Consider the following 27,333-nt stretch of genomic DNA (forward strand, 5'->3'; position numbering starts at 1 on the left):
ATTCTTCTGATTGGCTGGTGGTGAGGTAATCAAGAGTCAGCATCATCAACCTACTGGTTCCAAATGGTCTGGGGTCTACGCACTTGTGGGCAGCATACAGTTAACTTCTTCCACCTAGTGGGGGTTTCAGTTTCTGCAAAACAGCTCAACGGACATGGCTCAGAATAATATCTATAATCCTTGAGGAAGAACTAAAGGTCCTTGACTTTGTTTAATGACTAAAGTATTATTATTTTGTCTTGCTTGACTGTTTACCTTTCTTTCTGCATTTTCTCATTTCTCTGATTAAATTTATTCTTTGACTAAAGTTTTTCTTCAGACAAAAGGCAGGTGGAGGATGTGGGTGTAGGCCTATTCTGGGTTAAATAGAGTCCTGCTTGGTTAAAATGTTTCAGTTTTTTGGGTGTTAATATAAATGGTATTGTGTTTTATTTCAAATTCTACTAGTTCGTTGCTAGTATAGGAAAGGGATGGATTTTTTTAAATTAAATTTTTATTTTATATTAGAGTATAGTTAATTTACAATGTTGTGTTAGTTTCAGGTGTTCAGCTAAGTGATTCAGTTATACATATTCATATATCCATTCTTTTTCAGATTCTTTTCTCATATAGGTTATTATAGAATACTGAGTAGAGTTCCCTGTGCTATACAGTAGGTCTTTGTTGATTACCTATTTTATATATAGTGGTGTGTATATGTTAATCCCCAAATCCTAATTTATCCCTCCCTCCCCACATTTCCCCTTTGTTAACCATGAGTTTGTTTCCCAAATCTGTGAGTCTGTTTCTGTTTTGTGAATAAGTTCATTTGTATCATTTTTTTCTTTTGCATCCACATATAAATGATATCATATGATATTTGTATTTCCTGTCTGACTTACTTCACTTAGTATGATAATTTCCATATCCCTCCATGTTGTTGCAAATAGCATTGTTTCATTCTTTTTTTATGGCTGGGTAATATTCCATTGTATATATGTACCACATCTTTTTTTTAAAATAGTTGATTAACAATGTTGTGTTTATTTCTGCTGCACAACAAAGTGATTCAGTTATACATATATTTATATATACATTTTTTTTCAATATTCTTTTCCATTATGGTTTGTCCCAAGATACTGACCATAGTTCCTTGTGCCATACAGTAAGACCCCATTGTCCATCCATTCCATATATAGCAGTTTGCAACTGCTAACCCCAAACTTCCACTCCATCCCCCCAACACCCTCCCCCTTGGCAACCACAAGTCTATCTTCTATGTCTGTGAGTCCATTTCTGTTTCATAGATAAGTTCATTTGTGTTATATTTTAGATTCCACATGTAAGTGATATCATATGGTATTTGTCATTCTCTTTCTGAGTTACTTCACTTAGTATGACAATCTCTAGTTCCATCCCTGTTGCTGCAAATGGCATTATTTTGTTCTTTATTTTTTTAATTTTTGGCTGCATTGGGTCTTCGTTGCTGCGTGTGGGCTTTCTCTAGTTGCGGCGAGTGGGGCTACTCTTCGATGAGGTGCATGGGCTTCTCATTGTGGTGGCTTCTCTTGTTGTGGAGCACAGGCTCTAGGCACGTGGGCTTCAGAAGTTGTGGCACGTGGGCTCCAGTAGTTGTGGCACGTGGGCTCGTAGTTGTGGCCCATGGGCTCTAGAGCGCAGGCTCAGGGTTGTGGCCCACAGGCTTAGTTGCTCCGTGGCAGGTTGGATCTTCCCGGACCAGGGACTGAACCCACCCATGTCCCCGCATTGGCAGGCGGATTCTTAACCACTGCACCACCAGGTCGCTATTTCATTCTATTTTTATGGATGGGTTGTATTTCATTTTATATATATATATATATATATATATATATATATACCACATTTTTTAACATCCTTATTGGAATATAATTGCTTTACAATGTTGTGTTTCTGCTGTATAACAAAACTGAACCAGCTATATGTATACACGTATCCCCATATCCCCTTCTTCTTGTGCCTCCCTCCCACCCTCCCTATCCCACCCCTCTATGTGGTCACAGGGTACCAAGCTGATCTCCCTGTGTTATGCAGCTGCTTCCCACTAGCTATCTGTTTTACATTTGGTAGTGTATATGTGTCAGTGCTGCTCTCTCACTTCGTCCCAGCTTACCCTTCCCCCTCCCTGTGTCCTCATAACCTTATATCCTGCAACCATGCTGAAATTGCTTTTTCATTCTAGGAGTTTTTTTGTCAGTTCTTCCAGATTTTCTATATGGAAGATCATGTCCTCTGTGAACACAGCTTTATTTTTTCTTCCCAATCTGTATACCTTTTATTATTTTTCCTTTTGCTGTCTTATTGCATTAGCTAGGACTTCTACTCTGATGAAGAAAAGGAGTGGTGAGAGGGGACATCCTTGTCTTTTTCCTAATCTTAGTGGGAAAACTTCAAGTTCCTTACCTTTAAGTATGCTGTTACCAGTAGGGGTTTTTGTAGATTTTTAAAAACAAGTCCAGGAAGTTTCCCTAATTCCTAGTTTGCTGAGTACTTTTATCATGAATTGGTGTTGGATTTTGTCAAATGTTTTTTCTGTATCTATTGATATGATCATACAATTTTTTCTATATTCTGTTGATGTGATGGATTATATTAATTGATTTTCAAATGTCGATTCAGTCTTGAATACCTGGGATAAATTCCATGTGATCATGGTATATAACTTTTTATACATTGTTGGATTCAATTCAGTAATATTCTGTTGAGGATTTTTGCACCTTTGCTCATAAGAGATATTTATAATGCTGGCTTCATAGAATGAGTTTGGAAATGTTCTCTTTGCTTCTCTCTTCTGAAAGAAGTTGTAGAGGATTGGTAAAATTTCTTCCTTAAACATTTGTTAGAATTCATCAGTGAAACCATCTGTGTCTAGTACTTTCTCTTTTGGAAGTTTGTTAATTATTGATTCAATTTCTTTAATAGATAAAGTTCTATTCAGACTATTTCTTCTTGTTTGAGTTTTGGCAAATTTTGTCCTTAAAGGATTGGTTCATTTCGTCTAACTTATAAAATTTGTGCACATAGAATCGTTTGTAGGATTCCTTTATTATCCTTTTAATATTTTGGGGAACTGTAGAGATTTCCCTTTTTTCATTTCTGATATTAGTAATTTGTGTCCTCTCTCTTTGTTTTTCTTCATTAGCCTGGCTAGAAATTTATCAGTTTTATTGATCTTTTCAGGATTCTTTTGGATTCATTGATTTTCTTTCTTTTTTTAAAAAAATTATTTTTGTCTGTGTTGGGTCTTCGTTGTTGTGTGCAGGCTTTCTCTAGTTCTGTTAAGTGAGGCTGCTCTTCCTTGTGGTGCGTGGGCTTCTCATTGCGGTGACTTCTCTTGTTGCGGAGCACCAGTTCTAGGTATGCGGGCTTCAGTAGTTGTGGCTCGTGGGCTCTAGAGTGCAGGCTCCATAGTTGTGGCACACGGGCTTAGTTGCTTCTCAGCATGTGGGATCTTCCCGGACCAGGGCTTGAACCTTTGTCCCCTGCATTGGCAGGTGGATTCTTAACCACTGCAACACAAGGAAAGCCCAAGATTCATTGGTTTTCTTTTTTTTTTAATATTTATATATATTTATTTATTTTTGGCTGTGTTTTGTCTTTGTTGTTGTGTGTGGGCTTTCTCTAGTTGAGACAAGGGGGTGGCTACTCTTCGTTGTGGTGCACGGGCTTCTCATTGCAGTGGCTTTCCTTGTTGCGGAGCACGGGCTCTAGGCGCGTGGGCTTCAGTAGTTGTGGCATGGGGTCAGTCATTGTGATTTGCGGGCTCCAGAGTGGAGGCTCAGTACTTGTGGAGCATGGGCTTATTTGCTCCACGGCACGTGGGATCTTCCCGGGCCAGGGTTCAAACCTGTGTCCCCTGCATTGGCAGGCGGATTCTTAACCACTGAGCCACCAGGGAAGCCCTCACTGATTTTCTTGTTAAGAATTTATTGTTTTCAATTTCATTGATTCCTGCTCTAATTTTTATTGCTTTTCTTCTGCTTACATTGAATTTAACTTGCTCTTCTTCTTCTAGTTTCCTAAGGTGGAAGCTTAGATAATTGATTTTAGATTTTTATTCTTTATTAATATATGCATCCCTTGCTATAAATTTCCATCTAAGCACTGCTTTTGCTGCATCCCACAAATTTTAAGTTGTGTTTTTATTTTCATTTAGTTTAAAATATTTTAAATTTTCTTTTGAGATTTCTTCCTTGATCCATGCTTTATTTAGAAGTGTGTTGTTTAGAAAATTGACTGTGTTATGAAATTCCATGCCAAAGGTACTTTGCCTGGGTCATTAATATTTATAACTAACCTGTCCTTTGATTTGCATTAATAATGCACCTTGGGATTACACAAAGAATAATTCATAAATACTCTGGTAAAGGGGAAGATGCAATAATTAAAACACAGTCATTAACATGGAAAGAAAAAAGAAGTGTCTTGTTTAGTGTCCATGTATTTTGGAATTTTCCAGCTATCTTTCTGTTATTTCTAGTTTCATTTGATTGCAGTCTGATTTGTTTTTTAAACTTGTTAAGATATGTCTTATGACACAGAATGTGGTCTATCTTGGTGAATGTTACATGTGAGCCTGAGAAGAATGTGTGTTCCTCTGTTGTTGGATGAAGTAGTCCATAGATGTCAATTTTTTTAAATTTATTTTTTTGAAGTATAGTTGATTTACAGTGTTGTGTTAATTTCTGCTGTACGGCAAAGTGATTCCGATATATACGTATATACTCTTTTCCATTATGGTTTATCACAGGATATTGAATATAGTTCCCTGTGCTATACAGTGGGACCTTGTTGTTTATTCATTCTAAATATAATAGTTTGCATCTGCTAATCCAAAACTCCCAATCCCTCCCTCCCCTACTCCCACTCCCCCTTGGCAACCACACGTAGATGTCAATTATTTTCAGTTCATTGATAGAGTTGCTGAGTTCAACTATGTCCTTACTGATTTTCTGCCTGCTGGATCTGTTAATTTCCAATAGAGGTGTGTTAAAGTCTCCAACAATGTGTTATAGCTACATATATTTTTTCTCCTTGCAGTTCTATCAGTTTTTGCCTCACATATTTTGACTTTTTTTAGGCACACATATGTTAAGGATTGTTATGTCTTCTTGGAAAATTGACCAATATAAACATCATATAATGTCCCTCTTTATCCCTAATAATTTTCATTGCTCTGCAGGCTGCTCTGTCTGAAATTAACATAGATATTCCTGCTTTATTTTTTAAATTAAAAAAAATTTCAAGCTTTATCGAGGTATGACTGACCAATAAAAGTCATATATATTTAATATGTACCAGATGATGTTTTTATATATGTATACGTTGTGAACTAATTTCCACAAACAAGCTAATTAACATACCCATCACATTGTTACTTCTTTGTCCCTGTGTGGTGAGAGCACTTGAATCTACTCTTAGCAAATATCAAATATACAACATATTAACTTGGTGAATGAACAGTCACCAAGCTGTACATTCAGTCTTCAGAACTTATAACTGAAAGTTTATATTCTTTGATCAACATCTCCCCTTTTCCCCCATCCCCCCAACCTCTGGTAACCCCCATTCCACTCTGTTAATTATGAGTTTGGTGGGTTTTTTTGTTTGTTTGTTTGTTTGTTTTGATTCCACATATAGGTGAGATTACATGGTATTTGTCTTTCTCTCTTTGGCTTAAATCACTTAGCATAATGTCCTCTGGGTTCATTCATGTCACAAATGGCAGGATTTCCTTCTTTTTTAAGGATGAATAATATTCCATTGCATATATGTATACATCTATCTATCTATCTATCATGTATCACCTATGCCACATATCCCCTGCTTTCTTTTGATTAGTGTTAGCATGCTATATCTTTCTCTATCCCTTTACACTTATTTTTTAAAACATTGTTTCCATTCCTGTAATTTTAATCTGTATGTGTTTATATTTAAAGTGGATTTCTATTTATTTATTTATTTATTTTTGGCTGCCTTAGGTCTTTGTTGCTATGCACGGGCTTTCTCTAGTTGTGGCGAGTGGGGACTACTCTTTGGTGCAGTGTGTGGGCTTCTCATTGCAGTGGCTTCTCTTGTTGCAGAGCAAGGGCTATAGGTGCACGGGCTTCCGTAGCTGTGGCACAAGGGTTCAGTAGTTGTGGCTCGTGGTCTGTAGAGTTCAGGCTCAGTAGTTGTGGTGCATTGGCTTAGCTGCTCCGCAGCATGTGGGATCTTCCCAGACCAGGGCTCAAACCCATGTCCCCTGTATTGGCAGGCAGATTCTTAACCACTGCGCCACCAGGGAAGTCCTAAAGTGGATTTCTTGTAGACAGTAAACAGTTGGGTCTTATTTTTTGTTCACTCTCTGATACCTGCCTTTTAATTGATTTATTTAGATCATTGATAAATTAATTATTGACATTGTTGGATTAATATCTCATATTTGTTCCCATTTTCCATTTATTGCTCTTGTTCTTTTATCTTATTTTTGTCTTCATCTCTTTTTCTGCCTTTTGTGACTTTAAGTGGACCTTTTATATAATTCCATTTTGTCTCTTTTCTTAGCACATCCATCATACTTTATTTTTTGGCTGTGCTGCCCGGTTTACAGGATCTTTGTTTTCTGACCAGGGATTGAACTGGGCCCATGGCAGTGAAAGTGCTGAGTCCTAACCACTGGACAGCCAAGATTCCCTCCATTTTACTTTCAAAAAAATTTTCTTAGTGGTTGCTCCAGAGTTTGCAATACATATTTACAACTAATCTGTCTACTTTCAAATAACCCTATGCCACTTCACAGTATGAATACCTTATAATAACAAAGTAATCCTAATTCCTCCTTTCTGTCTCTTGTATAATTGCTGTCATTCATTCAATTTATATATAAGGATATTTATACACATAAATATAAATCATTGAATACATTGTTGCTATTATTTTGAACATGATGTTATCTGTTTGATCAATTAAGAATAAGAAAAATAGGGCTTCCCTGGTGGCGCAGTGGTTGAGAGTCCGCCTGCCGATGCAGGGGACATGGGTTCGTGCCCCGGTCCGGGAAAATCCCCCATGCTGTGGAGCGGCTGGGCCCATGAGCCATGGCCGCTGAGCCTGCGTGTCCGGAGCCTGTGCTCTGCAACGGGAGAGGCCACAACAGTGGGAGGCCCGCGTACGGCAAAAAAAAAAAAAAGAATAATAAAAATAAAAGTTTTTATTTAACCTTCACCTGTTCCTTCTCTGGTGCTCTTCCTTTCTTTATGCACATCTGATGTATATTATTTTCCTTCTCTCTAAAGAACTTTTTAAAGTAACATTTCTTGCAAGGTGTTCTATTGGCTACAAATGCCCTCAGTTTTTGTTTGTATGAGAAACAAAGGCTGAATAATATTCATTTTTGATGGCTAATGTCACAGGGTTCAGAATTCTAGGATTTTTTTTTCTCTCAATGCTAAATATTTCACTGCATTCTTTTCTTGTTTGCATGATTTCTGAGAATAAGTCAGTTGTAATCCTTATCTTTGCTCCTAAACAGAAAAAGTATTTTCCTCCCTCTTGCTTCTTTCAGGATTTTTCCTTTACCTTTGATTTTTTGTGTTCTGAAAATGATATACCTAGCTGTAGTTTTTTTTTTTTTTTCAATTTTTTTTGGTATCTATATTGCTTGGTGTTCTCTGGATCTGTGATTTGGCATCTGACATTAACTTAGTTAAAATTTTCGGTCCTATTTGTTTCCTGCAATTATTCTGTTCCATTCTCTTCTCCTGGTATTTCCATTATGTATGTGTTACACTCACATGGCAACTTTTATAGTTATTCCACAGTTCTTGGATATTCTGGGTTTTATTTTCCATCTTTTTTTCTATTTACTTTTGAGTTTTAGAGCTTCCTATTAAGATATCCTGAAGCTCAGAGATTCTTTGCTCAGCTATGTCCAGTCTATTAATAATCCTATCAAAGGCATTCATCTTTTCTGTTACAGTGTTATTATTTTTGGGTTTTTTGTTGTTGTTGTTGTTTTAATCTCTAGCTTTCCTTTTTGGTTCCTTCTTGGAATTTCCATCTCTCTGCTTACTTTTTTTTTTTTATGGTTTATCATAGGATACTGAATATAGTTCCCTGTGCTATACAGTAGGACCTTGTTGTTTATCCATTCCATATATAATAGCTTACATCTGCTAACCCCAACCTCCCACTCCATCCCTCCCCTAAGCCCCTAGGCTCAGGTTTTTGTTTCTGTTTTTATACAGCAGGTTCTTATTAGTTATCAGTTTTATACTCATCACTGTATACATGTCAATCCCAATCGCCCAATTCATCAAACCACCACCCCCAACACACCTCAGCTTTCCCCCCTTGATGTCCATACATTTGTTCTCTACATCTGTGTCTCAATTTCTGCCCTGAAACAGGTTCATCTATACCATTTTTCTAGGTTCCACATATATGCGTTAATGTACGATATTTGTTTTTCTCTTTCTGAATGACTTCACTCTGTATGACAGTCTGTAGATCCATCCACGTCTCAACAAATGACCCAATGTCATTCCTTTTTATGGCTGAGTAATATTCCATTGTATATATGTACAACATCTTCTTTATCCATTCGTCTGTCGATGGGCATTTAGGTTGCTTCCATGACCTGGTTATTGTAAATAGTGCTGCAATGAACATTGGGGTGCATGTGTCTTTTTGAATTGCAGTTTTCTCTGGGTATATGCCCAGTAGTGGGATTGCTGGATCATATGGTAATTCTATTTTTAGTTTTTTAAGGAACCTCCATCCTGTTCTCCATAGTGGCTGTATCAGTTTATATTTCCACCAACAGTGCAAGGGGGTTCCCTTTTCTCCACACCCTCTCCAGCATTTGTTGTTTGTAGATTTTCTGATGAAGCCCATTCTAACTGGTGTGAGGTGATACCTCATTGTAGTTTTGATTTGCATTTCTCTAACAATTAGTGATGTTGAGCACTTTTCCTTGTGCTTCTTGGCCATCTGTATGTCTTCTTTGAAGAAATGTCTATTTAGGCCTTCTGCCCATTTTTGGATTGGGTTGTTTGTTTTTTTAATATCGGCATGAGCTGTTTATATATTTTGGAGATTAATCCTTCGTCCATTAATTGGTTTGCAAATATTTTATCCCATTGTGAGGATTGTCTTTTCATCTTGTTTTTGGTTTCCTTTGCTGTGCAAAAGCTTTTAAGCTTCATTAGGTCCCATTTGTTTATTTTTGCTTTTATTTCCATTACTCTAGGAGGTGGATCAAAAAAGATCTTGCTGTAATTTATGTCAAAGACTGTTCTTCCTATGTTTTCCTCTAAGAGTTTTATAGTGTCCGGTCTTACATTTAGGTCTATAATCCATCTTGAGTTTATTTTTGTGTATGGTGTTAGGGAGTGTTCTAATTTCATTCTTTTACATGTAGCTGTCCAGTTTTCCCAGCACCACTTATTGAAGAGACTGTCTTTTCTCCATTGTATATCCTTGCCTCCTTTGTCATAGATTAGTTGACCATAGGTGCATAGGTTTACCTCTGGGCTTTCTATTTTGTTCCATTGATCTATGTTTCTGTTTCTGTGCCAGTACCATATTGTCTTGATTACTGTAGCTTTGCAGTATAGTCTGAAGTCAGGGAGTCTGATTCCTCGAGCTCCGTTTTTTCCCCTCAAGACTGCTTTGGCTATTCTGGGTCTTTTACATCTCCATACAAATTTTAAGATTTTTTGTTCTAGTTCTGTAAAAAATGCCATTGGTAATTTGATAGGGATTGCATTGAATCTGTAGATTGCTTTGAGTAGTATAGTCATTTTCACAATATTGATTCTTCCAATCCAAGAACATGGTATATTTCTCCATCTGTTGGTGTCATCTTTAATTTCTTTCATCAGTGTCTTATAGTGTTCTGCATACAGGTCTTTTGCCTCCCTAGGTAGGTTTATTCCTAGGTATTTTATTCCTTTTGTTACAATGGTAAATGGGAGTGTTTCCTTAATTTCTCTTTCAGATTTTTCATCATTAGTGTATAAGAATTGCAAGAGATTTCTGTGCATTAATTTTGTATCCTGCAACTTTACTAAAGTCACTGAATAGCTCTAGTAGTTTTCTGGTGGTATCTTTAGGATTCTCTATGTATAGTATCATGTCATCTGAAAACAGTGACAGTTTTACTTCTTCTTTTCCAATTTGTATTCCTTTTATTTCTTTTTCTTCTCTGACTGCCATGGCTAGAACTTCCAAAACTATGTTGAATAATAGTGGTGAGACTGGACATCCTTGTCTTGTTCCTGATCTTAGAGTAAATGCTTTCAGTTTTCCACCATTGAGAATGATGTTTGCTGTGGGTTTGTCATATATAGCCTTTATTATGTTGAGGTAGGTTCCCTCTATGCCCACTTTCTGGAGAGTTTTTATCATAAATGAGTGTTGAATTTTGTCCAAAGCTCTGTCTGTATCTATTGAGATGGTCATATGGTTTTTATTCTTCAATTTGTTAATATGGTGTAGCACATTGATTAATTTGCATATACTGAAGAATCCTTGCATCCCTGGGATATATCCCACTTGATCATGGTGTATGATCCTTTTCATGTGTTGTTGGATTCTGTTTGCTAGTATTGTGTTAAGGATTTTTGCATCTATAATTATCAGTGATATTGGTCTGTAATTTTCTTTTTTTGTAGTATCTTTGTCTGGTTTTGGTATCAGGGTGATGGTGGCCTCAGAGAATGAATTTGGGACTGTTCCTTCCTCTGCAAATTTTTGGAAGAGTTTGAGAAGGATGGGTGTTAGCTCTTCTCTAAATGTTTCATAGAATTCACCTGTGAAGCCATCTGGTCCTGGACTTTTGTTTGTTGGAAGATTTTTAATCACAGTTTCAATTTCATTACTTGTGATTGGTCTGTTCATATTTTCTATTTCTTCCTGTTTCAGTCTTGGAAGGTTATACGTTTCTAAGAATTTGTACATTTTTCCCAGGTTGTCCATTTTATTGGCATAGAGTTGCTTGTAGTAGTCTCTTAGGATGCTTCGTATTTCTGTGGTGTCTGTTGTAACTTCTCCTTTTTCATTTCTAATTTTATTGATTTGAATCCTCTCCCTCTTTTTCTTGATGAATCTTGCTAATGGTTTATCAATTTTGTTTACCTCCTCAAAGAACCAGCTTTTAGTTTTATTGATCATTGCTATTTTTTTCTTTGTTTCTATTTCATTTATTTCTGCTCTGATCTTTATGATTTCTTTCCTTCTGCTAACTTTGGGTTTTGTTTGTTCTTCTTTCTCTAGTTCCTTTAGGTGTAAGGTTAGATTGTTTATTTGCCATTTTTCTTGTTTCTTGATGTACGCTTGTATAGCTATAAACTTTTCTCTTAGAAAGGCTTTTGCTGCATCCCATAGGTTTTGGATCATCATGTTTTCATTGTCATTTGTCTCTAGGTATTTTTTGATTTCCTCTTTGATTTCTTCAGTGATCTTTTGGTCATTTAGTAATGTATTGTTTAGCCTCCATGTGTTTGTGTTTTTACATTTTTTTTCCTGTAGTTCATTTCTAATCTCATAGCGTTGTGGTCAGAAAAGATGCTTGGTATGATTTCAGTTTTCTTAAATTTACTGAGGCTTGATTTGTGACCCAAGATGTGATCTATCCTGGAGAATGTTCCGTGCGTACTTGAGGTGAAAGTGTAATCTGCTGTTTTTGGATGGAATGTCCTCTAAATATCAATTAATTCTACCTGGTCTATTGTGTCATTTAAAGCTTCTGTTTCCTTATTTATTTTCATTTTGGATGATCTGTTCATTGGTGTAAGTGAGGTGTTAAAGTCCCCCACTCTTATTATGTTACTGTTGATTTCCTCTTTTATACCTGTTAGCAGTTGCCTTATGTATTGATGTGCTCCTATGTTGGGTGCATATATATTTGTAATTGTTATATCTTCTTCTTGGATTGATCCCTTGATCATTATGTAGTGTCCTTCCTTGTCTCTTGTAACATTCTTTATTTTAAAGTCTATTTTGCCTGATATGAGTATAGCTACTCCAGCTTTCTTTTGATTTCAATTTGCATGGAATATCTTTTTCCATCCCCTCACTTTCAGTCTGTATGTGTCGTTAGGTCTGAAGTGGGTCTCTTTTAGACAGCATATGTATGGGTCTTGTTTTTGTATCCATTCAGCAAGCCTGTATCTTTTGGTTGGAGCATTTAATCCGTTCACATTTAAGGTAATTGATATGTATGTTCCTATGACCATTTTCTTAATTGTTTTGGGTTTGTTTTTGTAGGTCCTTTTCTTCTCTTGTGTTTCCCACTTAAAGAAGTTCCTTTAGCATTTGTTGTAGAGCTGGTTTGGTGGTGCTGGATCCTCTTAGCTTTTTCTTGTCTGTAAAGCTTTCAATTTCTCCATCGAATCTGAATGAGATCCTTGCCAGGTAGAGTAATCTTGGTTGTAGGTTCTTGCCTTTCATCACTTTACATATATCATGCCACTCCCTTCTGGCTTGTAGAGTTTCTGCTGAGAAATCAGCTGTTAACCTTATGGGAGTTCCCTTGTATGCTATTTGTCATTTTTCCCTTGCTGCTTTCAATAATTTTTCTTTGCCTTTAATTTTTGCCAATTTGATTAGTATGTGTCTCAGTGTGTTTCTCCTTGGGTTTATCCTGTATGGGACTCACTGACCTTCCTGGACTTGGGTGGCTATCTCCTTTCCCATGTTAGGGAAGTTTTCGACTGTAATCTCTCCAAATATGTTCTCGGGTCCTTTCTCTCTCTTCTCCTTCTGGGACCCCTATAATGCAAATGTTGTTACATTTAATGTTGTCCCAGAGGTCTCTTAGGCTGTCTTCATTTCTTTTCATTCTTTTTTCTTTATTCTGTTCTGCAGCAGTGAATTCCACCCTTCTGTCTTCCAGGTCACTTATCCATTCTTCTGCCTCAGTTATTCTGCTATTGATTCCTTCTAGTGTAATTTTCATTTCAGTTATTGTATTGTTCATCTCTGTTTGTTTGTTCTTTAATTCTTCTAGGTCTCTGTTAAACATTTCTTGCATCTTCTCAATCTTTGCCTCCATTGTTTTTCCAAGGTCCTGGATCATCTTCACTCTCATTATTCTGAATTATTTTTCTGGAAGGTTGTCTGTGTCCACTTCATTTAGTTGTTTTCCTTGGGTTTCATCCTGTTCCTTTATCTAGTATATAGCCTTCTGCCTTTTCATCTTGTCTATCTTTCTGTGAATGTGGTTTTTGTTCCACAGGCTGCAGGATTGTAGTTCTTCTTGCTTCTGCTGTCTGTCCTCTGGTGGAGGAGGCTGTCTAAGAGGCTTGTGCAGGTTTCCTGTTGGGAGAGACTGGTCCTCTCTCTGCTTACTTTGCCTGTCTGTTCTTCCATGCTATTTACTTAATCCGTTAGAGCTCTTAGGGTATTAGTTATAATTTTTTTAAATGCCTGGTCTGATAATTTCACATTCCTGCCATATCTGACTCTGGTTCTGATGTTTCCTCTATTTCTTCAACCTTTATTTTTTGCCTTTTAAACTGTTTTGTAACTTCTTCTTGAATCCTGGACATGATGTACTGTGTAGCGGGAACTACGCTAAATAGAACTTTAGTAATGTGGTAATGAAGTGTGGGAAGAGTTGAAGCATTCTATAATCCTATGATTAGGTTTCAGTCTTTTAGTGAATTTATACCTCTGGACTGTTAATTCTCAGTGCTTTTCAACTGCTTCTCAGTTTTTCCCCCCCTTCTTAGCAGAACAGGATGCCTAGAGTAGGCTGAAGCTGAGTATTTCCCTTCCCTAAGATCAGTTAGACTAATAATATCCCAGCAGGTTAGGCTTTGGGCAACTATTTTCTCTTGAAGACAAGTATTGTTGAAAAGAACAGAGTTTTCTGGTATATAGGCATACGTTAATTTATTGATCTTTGTTTTATTGTGCTTCACAGACATTGCAATTTTTACAAATTGAAGGTTTGTGGCAACCCTGTGTTGAGCAAGTCTATTCACACCATTTTCCAATAGCATTTCTTCACTTTGTGTCTCTGTGTCACATTTTGGTAATTTTCGCCGTATTTCATACTTTTTGATTATTATTATATTTGTTATGGTGATCCATATGATCAGCAATTTTTGATGGTTCCACTGTAACTGTTTTAGGGGCACCACAGACCACACCCATATAAGTCAGTGAACTTAACTGATAAATGTTGTGTGTGTTCTGACTGCTCCACAGATTGGCTGTTCCTGTGTCATCTCTCTTCCTCTCAGTGGGCCTCCCTATTCCCTGAGACACAACAATATTGAAATTAGGCCAATTAATAACCCTACAATTCTTCTAAGTGTTCAAGTGAAGAGTCAATCAATATGGTAAACTTCATGATTGTCTTTAAAAAAAAATTATTGAAGTGTAGTTGATTTACAATGTTGTGTTAGTTTCTACTGTACAGCAGAGTGACTCAGTTATACATATGTATACGTTCTTTTTCATGTTCGTTTCCATTATGGTTTATCACAGAATGTTGAATATAGTTCCCTGTGCTCTACAGTAGGACCTTGTTGTTCACTGTTGTCTTATTTCAAGACATTGCCGCAGCCACCCTAAACCTCAGCAACCACCATTCTGATCAGTCAGCAGACATCAACACTGAGTCAAGACCTTCCACTAGCAAAGATTATGCTTCACTGAAGGCTCAGACGATGGTTAGCATTTTTTTAGCAATAAAGTATTTTTTAATTAAAGTATGCATATTGTTTTCTTTAGACATATTGCTATTGCATACTTAATAGACTACAGTACAGTGTAAACATAACTTTTATATGCACTGGGAAACCAAAAAATTCGTGTGACTAATTTGGTTGCAATATTTGTTTCATTACAGTAGTCTGGAACCGAACTGACAATATCTCTGACATATGCTTGTATTTTAAAATGGTCCCTTTACTCCTCCCCATACTGGAAGCACAGAGGGATTTTCCCCTGATATTTAATGTGAGAACTTGGTTGAGCTCCTGAAGGTAAAACTCACAAAAGTATGCAGGTCCCCTTATGACGGGGTCCTCTGGTGTTTTTATTGTTCAGACTTGTCCAAAACTAGCCTTTATTTATTTGTCAATTACAATTCAGGTTTTCCTCCCTGGGCACTGATTCCCTCCGAGGTTTAAGCTCACGGGTTTCAGGAAGTTATGATTCTTTGTATTTGTATTTTCCTCTGTGTCTCCCCAATTTTGGGGGCAGCAAATTGTGCTGTGGCCATACTTCTCGTGGATTTAAGAAGTATTGTTGATTCGTCAGCTTGTTCAGCTTTTACCTGTTGTTAGGACAGAATGGCAACTTCTAAGCTTTCTACATGCTGGCCTGGAAACTGAAAGTCCTGCTTGTGAGTTTTTTAGTTACAAAAGTAATACATGCTTAGTGTGAAAATGTTAAATAATACAAATACATGAAGTAAGAATTGAAAGCTCCTTTTCAGCTCACTTCCCGAGAGAACCATTTACAGCAGGCTGATGAGCAAACTTCCAGACATTTTGTTATACACGAACAATCATCCATCCATTTATCTGTCCATCTAGCCATCCATCTTAATACACTCTGTGTATTGGTTTTCTAGGGCTACTGTAATAAAGTACCACAAAAGGAGTGGCTTAAGCAACATTTATTTTTACTTTTTTTCTTTCAACTTTATTGACATATAATTGAAGTACAGCACTGTATAAGTTTAAGGTGTATAGCATAATGACTTGACATACATGTATTGCAAAATGATTACCACTGTTAATATCCATCACTTCATATAGTTACAAAAACTGTTTTAGTATTACTGTCTTAACAACTTTCAAATATACAATACAGCAGTGTTATCTATAGTTATTACTTTTCTTTTTGATGATGGCCATTTTAACAGACATGAGGTAGTATCTCATTGTGGTTTTAATTTACATTTCCATGGTGAGTAGTCCTGTTGAGCATCTTTTCATGTACCCGTTGGCTATTCGAATATCTTCTTTGGAAAATATCTATTCAGGCCCTTTGCTCATTTTAAAATTGGATTATTTGCTTTTTTGTTATTGAGTTATATGAGTTCTTTACATTTTGTATATTAACCTGTTATCAGATACATGATTTGCAAATATTTTCTCCCATTCTGTAGGTTGCCTTTTCATTTTGTTGATTATTTCTTTTGCTATGCAGAAGCTTTAGTTTTATGTAGTCCCATTTGTTTATTTTTAATTTTGCAGCTAATATTTTAGGAGTTATATTAAAAAAATATCATTACTAAGACACATGTCAATGAGCTTTGTTTTCTATATTTTCTTCCAGGAATTTTATGGTTTCAGGTCTTATCTTTAAGTCTTTAATCCTATTCGAGTTGATTTTTGTGAGTGATGTATGAAAGGGGTCTAGTTTCGTTCTTTTTCATGTGAATATCTAATTTCCCGAGCACCATTTATGGAAGAGATTGTCTTCTCCATTGAGTATTCTTGGCTCCTCATCAAATATATGTTGATGGCGTATTCATGGAATTATTTCTGGTCTCTGGATCCTGTTCCATTGGTCTATTGTCTGTTTTTATGCAACTATGATACTGTTTTGATTACCATAGCTTTACAATATACTTTGAAATTAGGAGATATGATGCCTCTAGCTTTGTTCTTCTCTTTCAGGATTACTTTGGCTATTCTGGGTCTTTTATGGTTCCATATAAATTTTTTTTTTATAATTTTGAAAATGTTTATTTGTTTATTCACACCCATATAAATTTTAGAAGTGTTTTTTCTACTTCTGTGAAAAATTCCAGTGAAGTCTTGATAAGGATTGCGTTGAATCGGTAGATGTCTTCAAGTAGTATGGACATTTCGATGATATTAATTCTTCCAATACATGAACAAGGGATATCTTTCCATTTGTTTGTGTCTTCTTAAATGTCTTTCACCCATGTCTTATAGTTTTCAGTGTAGAGATCTTTCACCTCTTTCATTAAGTTTATTCCTAAGTATTTTATTGTTTTTGATGCTACTGTAAATGGGATAGTTTTCTTTATTTCTTTTTTATATAATGTTATTAGTGTATAGAAATGCTACTGGCTTTTGGAAGGCAGCTATGCTCACCACTATACCACCAGCGCTACATGAAATGTTACTGACATTTGTATGTTGATTTTGTATCCTGCAACTTTACTGAATTCATTGATTAGATCTAACAGTTTTTTGGTTGAGTCTTTAGGATTTTCTATATAAAAATCATGTCATCTGTAGAGTCAATTTTACTTCTTCCTTTCCAATTCTGATACATTTATTTCTTTTTCTGGCCTGATTGCTCTTGCTAGGAATTTCAGTACTATGTTGAATAGGAGTGGGGAAGGTGGGCACTTTTATCATGTTTCTGATTATAGAGAAAATCTTTCAAAATTTCACTGTTGAGTATGATGTTAATTGTGGGCTTGTAATATATGGCCTTTATTATGATGGGGTATGTTCCTTCTATACCTAATTTGTTAAGGGTTTTTATCATGAACAGATGTTGAATTTTGTCAAATGCTTTTTCTGCATCTACTGAGGTGGTCATGTGATTTTTTATTTCATTTTATTAATGTGATGTATCACATTGATGGATTTGCATATGTTGAACTATCCTTACATCCCAGAGATAAATTCCACTTGATCATATTGCATGATTCTTTTTTTTTTTTTTTTTTTGGCTGTGCTGGGTGTTCATTGCTGCGCATGGGCTTTCTCTAGTTGCAGTGAGCAGGGGTTACTCTTCATTGCAGTGCATGGGCTTCTCATTGTAGTAGCTTCTCTTATTGCAGAGCACAGGCTCTAGGCACACAGGCTTCAGTAGTTGTGGCACATGGTCTCAGTAGTTGCAGCTCGCAGGCTTTAGAGCACAGGCTCAGTAGTCGTGGTGCACGGGCTTAGTTGCCCCGCGGCATGTGAGATCTTCCTGGACCAGGGCTCGAATCCGTGTCCCCTGCATTGGCAGGCAGATTCTTAACCACTGGACCACCAGGGAAGTCCTGCATGATTCTTATAACGTGCTGCTGAATTCAGTTTACTAGTATTTTGTTGAGAATTTTTACATCTATATTCATCAAGGAAATTGGTCTCTGGTTTTCTTTTCTTATAGTGTCTTATCTGATATCAAGGTAATGCTGGCCTCATAAAATGAGTTAGGGAGTGCTCCCTCCTTTTTGAGGTTTGGAAAAGTCTGTGGAGAATTGGTGTTAATTCTTCTTTAAATGTTTAATAAAATTCAGTAGTGAAGCCATCTGGTCCTGGACCTTTTTTTTGCTCAGAGTTTTTTTTTTTATTTCTGATTCAATCTCCTTACTAGTAATTAATCCGGTTAGATTTTATTTTTCTTCCTGATTCAGTCTTGGTAGCTTGTATGTTTCTAAGAATTTTTCCATTTCTTCTAGGTTGTCCAGTTTGTTATAGTTTTTTATAGCAGTTCTTATGATCTTTTGTATTTTTGTGATATCAGTTTTAATGTCTCCTCTTTGGGTTATAATTTTATTGATTTGTGTTTTCTTTCTCTCTCTCCTTTTTTTTGGGGGGGGGAGGTTTCTAGCTAAAGGTTTGTAAATTTTATCTTTTCAAAGGTCCAATTCTTAGTTTGTTATTTTTTTCTATTATTTTTCTACTTTTTATTTTACTTATTTCTGCTGTAGTCTTTTTTTTTTTTTTTTTTTGTGGTATGTGGACCCCTCACTGTTGTCGCCTCTCCCATTGCGGAGCACAGGCTCCAGACGCATGGGCTCAGTGGCCATGGCTCACAGGCCCAGCTGCTCCATGGCATGTGGGATCTTCCCAGACTGGGGCACAAACCCATGTCCCCTGCATCGGCAGGTGGACTCTCAACCACTGCACCACCAGGGAAGCCCTGCTGTAATCTTTTATTTCCTTCCTTTTGTTAACTTTGGGCTTTGTTTATTCCTCTTTTTCTAGTTCCTTGAGGTGTAGAGTTAGTTGTTTAATTAAGATCTTTCAATTTTCTTGATGTATGCATTTATGGCTAGAAACTTTCCCATTAGAAATGATTTTCCTGCATCCTATAAGTTTTGGTATGTTGTTTTTAATTTTTTTTTGACTCAAGATATTTTATTGCCCCTATAATTTTTCTTTGACCCATTGGTTGTTCAGAAGAGCATTGTTTAATTTTCATGTATTTTTGAGTTTTTCAATTATCCTCCTGTTATTGATTTCTAGTTTCATACCATTGTGGTCTGAGAAGATACTTGGTATAATTTCAATCTTCTTGAATTTGCTAAGACTTGTTTTGTGGCTTAACATATGATCTATCCTAGAAAATGTTTCATGTGCACTTGAGAAGAATGTTCTGCTATTGTTAAAATGTTCCAAACAAAATTTATTTTGTCTTAGTAATGGAGGCTAAAAGTCCAAGATCAAGGTGTCGGCAGGATTTGTTCCTCTGACAGCTGTGAGGAAGAATATGTTCCATACTTCTCTTCCCGATTCTGGTGGTTTACCGGCAATCTTTGACACTCCTTGGCTTGTAGATGTATCACCTCAGTCTTAGCCTTCATCTGCACATGGTGTTCTCACTGTGTTGGTGTGTGTCTATCTTTGAGTTTAAATATCTCCCTTTTATAAGAATATCAGTCATATTGGGTTAGGGCTTACCTTAATGACCTCATTTTAACTAATTACATCTTCGATGACCCTACTTCTAAATAAGGTCATATTCTGAAGTACTGGGGGATAAGACTTCAACATATGAAATGTTGGAGGACATGATTCAACCCCAAACACTCTGTCTATCCAAACTGGAATCATTATGAGACCATTTTTCCATGATTTACTTTTTTCATTTATTGTGGACACATGGCCATGCTGGTATATACAGATCTACAGATTTTGGCGTAATGCTCTATACTATACATTATGGTAATATATTTAGCTGCTCATTGAATAATGAACCTTTGGATGAGTTTCTACTTTTTCACTATTACAAATAACTCTGCAGCAAGCATATTTATATATACAACTTTACGTGTGTGTATTTGTTTTCAGACAGATACCTACAAGTGGAATTAATGAGGCAAAACTTTGAGGCATTTTATATTTTGTTAGGTATAGCCAACATTTCTTTTCTTGAACTTTAGGTCTTTCTCTCTGGCTGCATATTGCCCCTGCCCCTTCCACAATATTACACAAGCATCACACACTAAGCATTTGCAAAATTCTTTATTTCTTGTAACTTTTTTCCCACCCCTCTCCTTTTTCTTGTCCTCTCTATTCTGCCTTGTTGAATAGTGGGACTTTCCAGAGAGCCGACAAGTAAACAGAGGCTAATTCTAATCTTGTGTTTACTTTCAATTTCCTCTGCCTCTCATCTTCCTTTTACATAACAACAGAGAGAATTTTCTGAAATGCAAATTTGATAATACTGGGTTTTCGCTCAAAAAACCTTCAAACGTTCTTCTTTGAAATCAGGGTAAATTTGGTATATCTTAGCTTGGCACACAAGGCTATCCCTGATCAGCCCTAGATTGCTGCTTCTTCCCTCTTGCCTACCACACCTTTCACTCTTTTGAGTCATACTGAAGTTTTAGTTCTAAGAACCTGGCCCACTCTTTCACCCTTCCTCACCCTTGTATACCATTTTCCTTTTGCCTGAGGGTTACCCTTACTCTCCCATTCCTACTGACCATCTAGAAAACTCCTTCTTATTCTTCAACTGATTTCTCTGAGCCTCAGTTTTTCTATTTAGAAATAGATATAAAAACAACACGTGCATCTTGGTTTTGTAATAATTCAATGAAGTAATCCTATTTAAAGTCATCATCACACAGCCAAGCAGTTAGTAGATACTCAATAAATGTTAAATCTTCTTCCTCAATTTTCTTTGTGAGACATTTTTGTGACATAAGACATATCATTAGTAAATTAAAAAAAAATCAGTAACAAGATAGTACATGGAAAGACATCTATGTTCAGTAAATGTAGATCTGAGTCGAATGGATTGGGTGAAACCAAGATATATGATGTTGGTTACATTCTTCTAATCTAGTGGTTTGGTTGGTAGGGATTGGTTGTTTGATTTTCTAAACATTTCATTATGTACTCTATATACCCATCACTCAGTCTCAGTGGTTACCAACATTTTGATAATCCTGATGTGACTTATTCTTAACAAAACCACCCTATCTACTTGTAATTGCTGCCACTTCACTTCTCCTCAAACAGCTGTTCCTAATACTTTTTAGCCCTTTCTGGAAATAGTAGTAAATCTTACTATTCTGTAACTTTCAAAATATTCTTTCTTTTCCTTTTTGAGGACCATCTCTAGTCTTCTGGAATGGTCTTCATCTTTGCCAGTGTCTTAGTCTGTTTGGGCTGCAGTAACAAAAATACCATAGACTAGGTGGCTCAAACAACAAACATTTATTTCTCACAGTTCTGGTGGCTGGAAATCCAAGACCAAGGTGCCTGTAGATCACCTGGTTCCTGGTGAGGACTCTATTCTTGGCTTGCATACAGCCACTCTTACTGTGTTCTCACATGGTGATAGTGGGGAGGCAGCTCACTGGGGTCTCTTTTAAAAGGGCACTAATCCCATCATGAGGATTCTACCCTCAAGATCTAATCACGTCTTAAAGCCCCCACATTCCATTGGATTGGCCAAAAAGTTCTTTCGGATTTTTCCATAAGATGTTACAGAAGAACCCAAATGAACTTTGTGGCCAACCCAATCATACCATCACATTGAGAGTTAAGATTTCAACATATGAAATTTGGAGGAGGGGGGACTACAAACATTCAGTCTATGACAGCCAGAAATCCTGAAAATCCCTTCTGCATGTTCACTGAAGATCCTCTGATAACATTCTCCTTAGCTAGAAAGAAAACTTACTATAACCCACTCAGTTGTTTTTGTTCATCCCTCTTGGACTTCGTTTCCCTCTTTGTCTTGCTTACTCAGTCTTTTTTGTTTTGATTCATTCTCGACTGGGAAGATGGAGACTAGCGGATGGATAATTATTTCTGTTTCCTTTTGGTCATCTGTTCATGCTATGCTGTCTGAACCACTTCTTTCTGTATTTCTATTTTTTCTGATTCTAAGGCACCTTGGAACTTAAAAACATGTCATTGTTCAGAAGGAAATGTGACCACATGAGATATTCTTAAATCAAAGCTTTGTTGAAGGCTTAGCACATGTGACTTTCTGTATACTGTATATTACTCTCTGAGCTTCTAGGCAGGAGTGACACAGCTCTCCATTTCAGAGCCCTTATGCTCTTGTTAGGTGATAGTATATTCTCAACTTGACCCAAGAGTAGTACATCAAAAATCTTAGTTCCACTGCAAATAATGCAAACCTAGGGCTTTGTACTCTGAGAGGCCATTTAAAAGGCAGAAGTTAGTATGCAATGGACAGAAGGGCCAATAGAGCAGGGGATGGCTCTAGAAGGTGTAAGTCTGGGTCCCCTCTCTACCAAATACTCTCTCTTTGACCTTAAAAGCAACACATGATTTGATGAGCTTCAGCTTTCTAATCTGTAGAAAATATTCAATAGTTACAGCTGCACTGCCACCTTGCTTGGTTGGTATAAGAATCAAATAAGGTAGGCCTCTGCAGTGTTAATATAATAATAATGAGAATTATTAGTAAGAGACAATCTGGGATGTCTTTCTGGAAGAAGTGGTAGTGAGGAACATGTATGGTCAGAGGGAATACGTGTAAGAAGGAGGAATGTGGAGGGAATTGCTTTTGCTCTGTCTCTCCTGCTGATCCCAGGAAAGCATCTGCTAAGAAATCATTTGTCTCTCTTATGGGGCAAGAGATAGAGAGTCTTGCTCTCCTCAGATTATATCCAAGATGCTGGCCTTTAACTTGAAGCATGAAGCTTTTCAGATAAAATGAAGTTCCTGTGTTGAGACAGCTGTGCAATGTTCAAGGAAGTCTGGGCACTGAGGATTCTTCTCCCTGTTCCTTCTACAGGTTGGTGAATTCTGGCATTACGTCAGGTGGTTGTGTAGCTCTGTGCTCGGTGCTCAGCACAAACAAGAATCTCACACACCTTTACCTACGGGGCAATGCTCTTGGAGACGTGGGGGTCAAGCTACTCTGTAAGGGACTCTTACATGCCCACTGCAAGCTTCAGGTGTTGGAGTAAGTCTCTGAGCTTATTACAGTAATGGGAATGCATGGTGGCTACAGGGAAGGAGATAGTTGAGGGGAATGTTGATGAGATCATCTATAGCTGAGAGTCTTCCTAGGGCTTGGCTTCTTACAGGATTATGGGACTAGGAGGACCTGTACTTTTAGATGGTGTAAAGGTAAATACTGAAGTTCCTTTCACCATAAATCCCTCTACCACAAAAGAGTGGGGGTGGTATGGCACTAGTGTTTTAGGAAAATCTGGGGGGAGACACAGAATTTGGGAAAAATCATTTCATAAACTGCTGTTAATCATTTGAACTACAAAATCCAGTAGACTGGAAAAAATATTCTCATCTGAAGAGGAGAGTATGATAACCCTTGGCACATAAGACAGTTCCAAGCTTGTTAATCCTGAGCCTTTCCTGCATTTGAAATATTGCAGGCTAAGACCTGGAAGACCTGCGGAGGATAATTTAAGGGGACATTTTCTTGAAGTCACCTTCTTTCTTGCAGATTAGACAACTGCAGCCTCACATCACACTGCTGCTGGGGTCTTTCCACACTTCTGACTTCTAACCAGAGCCTGCGAAAGTTGAGCCTAGGCAACAATGACCTGGGTGATCTGGGGGTCATGCTACTCTGTGAAGTGCTGAAACAGCAGGGCTGCCTCCTGAAATGCCTGAAGTAAGTGTGCTCTGTAGAGATTTGTGTGGCAGGGCTCCTATTGCTAAGGAAAAGTTGGCCAGTTTGCAAAATCCAAGTTGGTTTCATTTGCACTCTGGGTGAGGTTGGGCCTGGGCCAGTTGCAGATTTATATATGTATACAATAATTGAGTCATGAACTATGTATTCAATTTCATCCAGACATTTAGAATAATCAAGGTTCATCTGGGTGTGAAAAGACCTTTCATCCATATTCCTGAAAGAAACACAAGTCCCAATGAAAAATAGCCAAAGGGAATTGTATTTCTGTGCAAGGTATCATACTTTGTAGAACTAGACCTGTCCATGGGTCATCCTTATTGCAAAGGTCCTTGCATAGTAGGGGTGTTGTTGGTCTTGTTTCGGAGAATTTCTAAATAGAAAGTGCTCCAGAAACATCAAGATTAGAAATTCCATAAACTTTGGCCTGTCTTCAGGGTGTTGGGACCGTTGGCTCCTTTCCATCATCAATGATACCACTGAGGTACACATTACCTTGCTAGTAAAAGCTTCCTAATTAGTTTCATAAGTTCTGTCAGCTCTGACGATCACAGTCTCCACTAAAGACATTTCTTTCACTTGGTTTTAGGGTCAACACACTTTCCTCTGGATTTTCTCCTACTACATTGGCTGTTTCTGCTCAGTCTCCTCTGGCATCCCTTCATCATTCTGACCTTTACATACTGAATCCCCAGGACTCAATCACTGGGTTAAGTTTTCTCCTTTACACTTTCTCCCTTGTTTACATCATAGTCTAGTCTTCTGGTTTTATCATATATGTGCTGTTCCCCTCCCCCCAGTTCATATCTCCATGAATTCCATGTTCAAATGCTTGTCTCACCTTTCTACTTGGATGTCTAATAAGCCTCCCAAATTTCACATGTCCAAATCCAAACCTGTGCTGTTCCCTTCTGTCTAAAATCTGCTTCTTCCCTCTCTCAGTCAATGGTAACTCAGTCTGAATTGTTCAGGTCAAAACAATCCTGGTGTCAGCTTTGACACATCTTTTTCCTTATGCACATATTCAATCCACTGGCATGTCCTGTTAACTCTGCTTTCACAGCATGCCCACTCATTGACCACTTTTGCCAGCTTCATGGCTCCTACCCTAGTTCAAACCATTGTCACCTCTTGTCTGGACCGTCCTGGTAGCATTCTGTCAGGCTACTCTGCATCTACCATTGCAGATGGAGGGTGTAGCTAAAACATCAGAGCATATCACTCCGACCAACATGCTTCTATCACAAAGTAAGAGCCACAAACTCATGGCAGTGTCTAAGGCCCCATGTGATCTGGCTCCTGCTGTTTTTGCAAAGTCATCTTCTAACGCTAGTTCCTTCTGCTCCACGCACACTGGTTTCGTTGCTATTTCGAAAAACACTGTCACCTCCGAAACTATGCACTTGCAGTTCCCTCTGCCTGGAACTTCCCCCCTTTGATATCCACATGCCTTATTCCTGTGCATCATTAAATTCTCTGCTCAGGGTTTTCTCTGTGAGTCTGACTGTACCCATCCTACTGAAAATAACAGCCCAGCATGCCTTTCCTCTTCTCTGCTTATTTTCCTCCATAGCGTTGACCATCATAATACATGCTATATCATTTTCTTGTTTATTTATTATCTATATCTTACCCCTAGTTTATAAATTCTGTTAGCCCAGAAATTTGTGTCCTTGTCCATGGCCTCAAGGCTGAGAACCAATTGGAATACAGGTTTGAATAAACAGTAGTTCAGATCAGCGTTGTATCCTTGTGTGGACAGAGTGGAGCATGTTTCTTGCAAGAAAAGCCATTTCTAGAGCTAAGAGAAATAGGAACAAAAGGAATTATTGGTCAGGATGAAGCTGGGGACATTGCTGTATGTGGGCTAATTGACCTAGCCCTGAAGGACACTCTGGAGATAAGAGACAGGCTCAAAATAGACAGGGGAATCCATGAATGCAGTCAACCTGTCTTGTGAGCTCAGGTTGCCATAACAAAATAGCATAGACTAGGTGCCTTAAACAAATCATAGACATTTATTTCTCACAGTTCTGGCAGCTGGAACACCCAGGATCATGGTGCTGGCTGATTTGGTTTCTGATGAGAGCTCTCTTCTGGGCTTGTTGTGTCCTCCTGTGTACACACACACACAGAGAGAGAGAGAGAGAGAGAGAGATAGACAGAGATAGACAGAGAGTGTGTGCTGTGGTATCTCTTATTATAAGGGCACTAATCCCATCATGAGGACCCACCCCCATGACCTCATCTAACCCTCATTACCTCCCAAAAACCTCATATCCAAATACCATCACATTGAGGGTTAGGGCTTTAACATAGGGCTTTTAACTCGAAGGTTAAAAATATTGAATATCACAGAAACCACATTAGGCATGAAGTGCAGCATTGGAAAGCTTAGACGTGTGAGGCTAAGTGAGGAGATGAGATTTTTAAAGCCAAAAACTGAAAGTGTTTATTTGAAGAGTACAATCCAAAGCTTCTCTATTTACTTTTACAGGTTGTGTGGAATGTATTTCAATTATGATACAAAACGTGCGTTAGAAACACTTCAAGAAGAAAAGCCTGAGTTGACCATTGTCTTTGAGCCTGCTCGGTAGTGGTGGAAGCAGGGCTGCCAGACGCCAAGGTTCTTTGCCTCCCCTGCCATCTAGGTGTGGATAAGTGGTAGTGAATACTCCTCCAGCAGGGTTAAGACCACCACACTGTGATTCTTCTGGTCCAGTGAGGAAGAGTGGAAGCTTGCTAATGGTGCCTTTGCCTAGAGGATGTGAGCATCTCCTTTACCTCTGGGTTGAAGACACCAGGGCAATAAAGTCATCAAACAACACAGGTCTCACCATAGTGCCTCAGTCAGAGGATGTGTTCCTCTTGGTGACCTCATGTAACTAACTCATTCAATAAAGCACTTTTTCTTTCTTTTTCTCTTTTTGCTCTAGCTCTCCTTTCCCTCATATCTTGCCCCGCCCCCTTTTTGGTTACTTTTGACTGTATCATTCCTCCTGCCATCTTTCTCTTAACTGACCGGAACAGAATGAGTTAACTGTATATTATGTTGCAATTTTGTGGCGGCAACTTATTTATTTTTAATCTTTGAACAGTTATATTTTCTAATAAAATAATTCATTTTATTGTATTGTAGCTGGTTGAAAATTTGGAAAATAGAAAAACTTTATTGTATTTATTGAGTTAATTTGTTTCCTTTCCTTAATTTTAAGAGAGGGTGCCTAGAAATCTTTTTACTTATTTATCTAAACTACTAAAGATAAATTAAATTTCTTCATGTATTAAAAAATCTCTTTGCCAAACGATTCAATTGTAATGAATAAGGAAAAAAAAATGTCTTATCCTAACTCTGATGGTTGAAATTTCAGCTCTGGTAGGACAGGAGGTTGAAATCATGCAAAAGAAAGTTTTAGAGTAGAGGGAGCCTATATTCATAAATAGAAGTATTACGTAGAAAATGCATTTTGCCTTCAGTTATAAGAACTTATCTTGGATTTATCACATTCCAGGAGCATTTCA

At 37.5% G+C, this 27,333-nt stretch overlaps 1 protein-coding gene across 4 annotated transcripts in view; it reads left to right on the forward strand.

Moving 5' to 3' along the window:
- NLRP3 (NLR family pyrin domain containing 3) overlaps nt 1–26,651 on the forward strand; it is a 53,182-nt gene extending 26,531 nt beyond the window's left edge. For all 4 annotated transcript variants that reach the window (XM_060006724.1, XM_060006726.1, XM_060006725.1 and 1 more), the window contains 3 exons: nt 22,948–23,118; nt 23,623–23,793; nt 26,309–26,651. In XM_060006724.1, the coding sequence (XP_059862707.1) occupies nt 22,948–23,118; nt 23,623–23,793; nt 26,309–26,408 (442 nt within the window). In that variant the 3' untranslated portion in view covers nt 26,409–26,651. The remainder of the gene's footprint in view (nt 1–22,947; nt 23,119–23,622; nt 23,794–26,308) is intronic.
- Nucleotides 26,652–27,333: the final 682 nt, after the last annotated feature.

This window comes from Delphinus delphis, chromosome 3 (assembly GCF_949987515.2).
Source record: "Delphinus delphis chromosome 3, mDelDel1.2, whole genome shotgun sequence".
Taxonomy (NCBI): domain Eukaryota; kingdom Metazoa; phylum Chordata; class Mammalia; order Artiodactyla; family Delphinidae; genus Delphinus; species Delphinus delphis.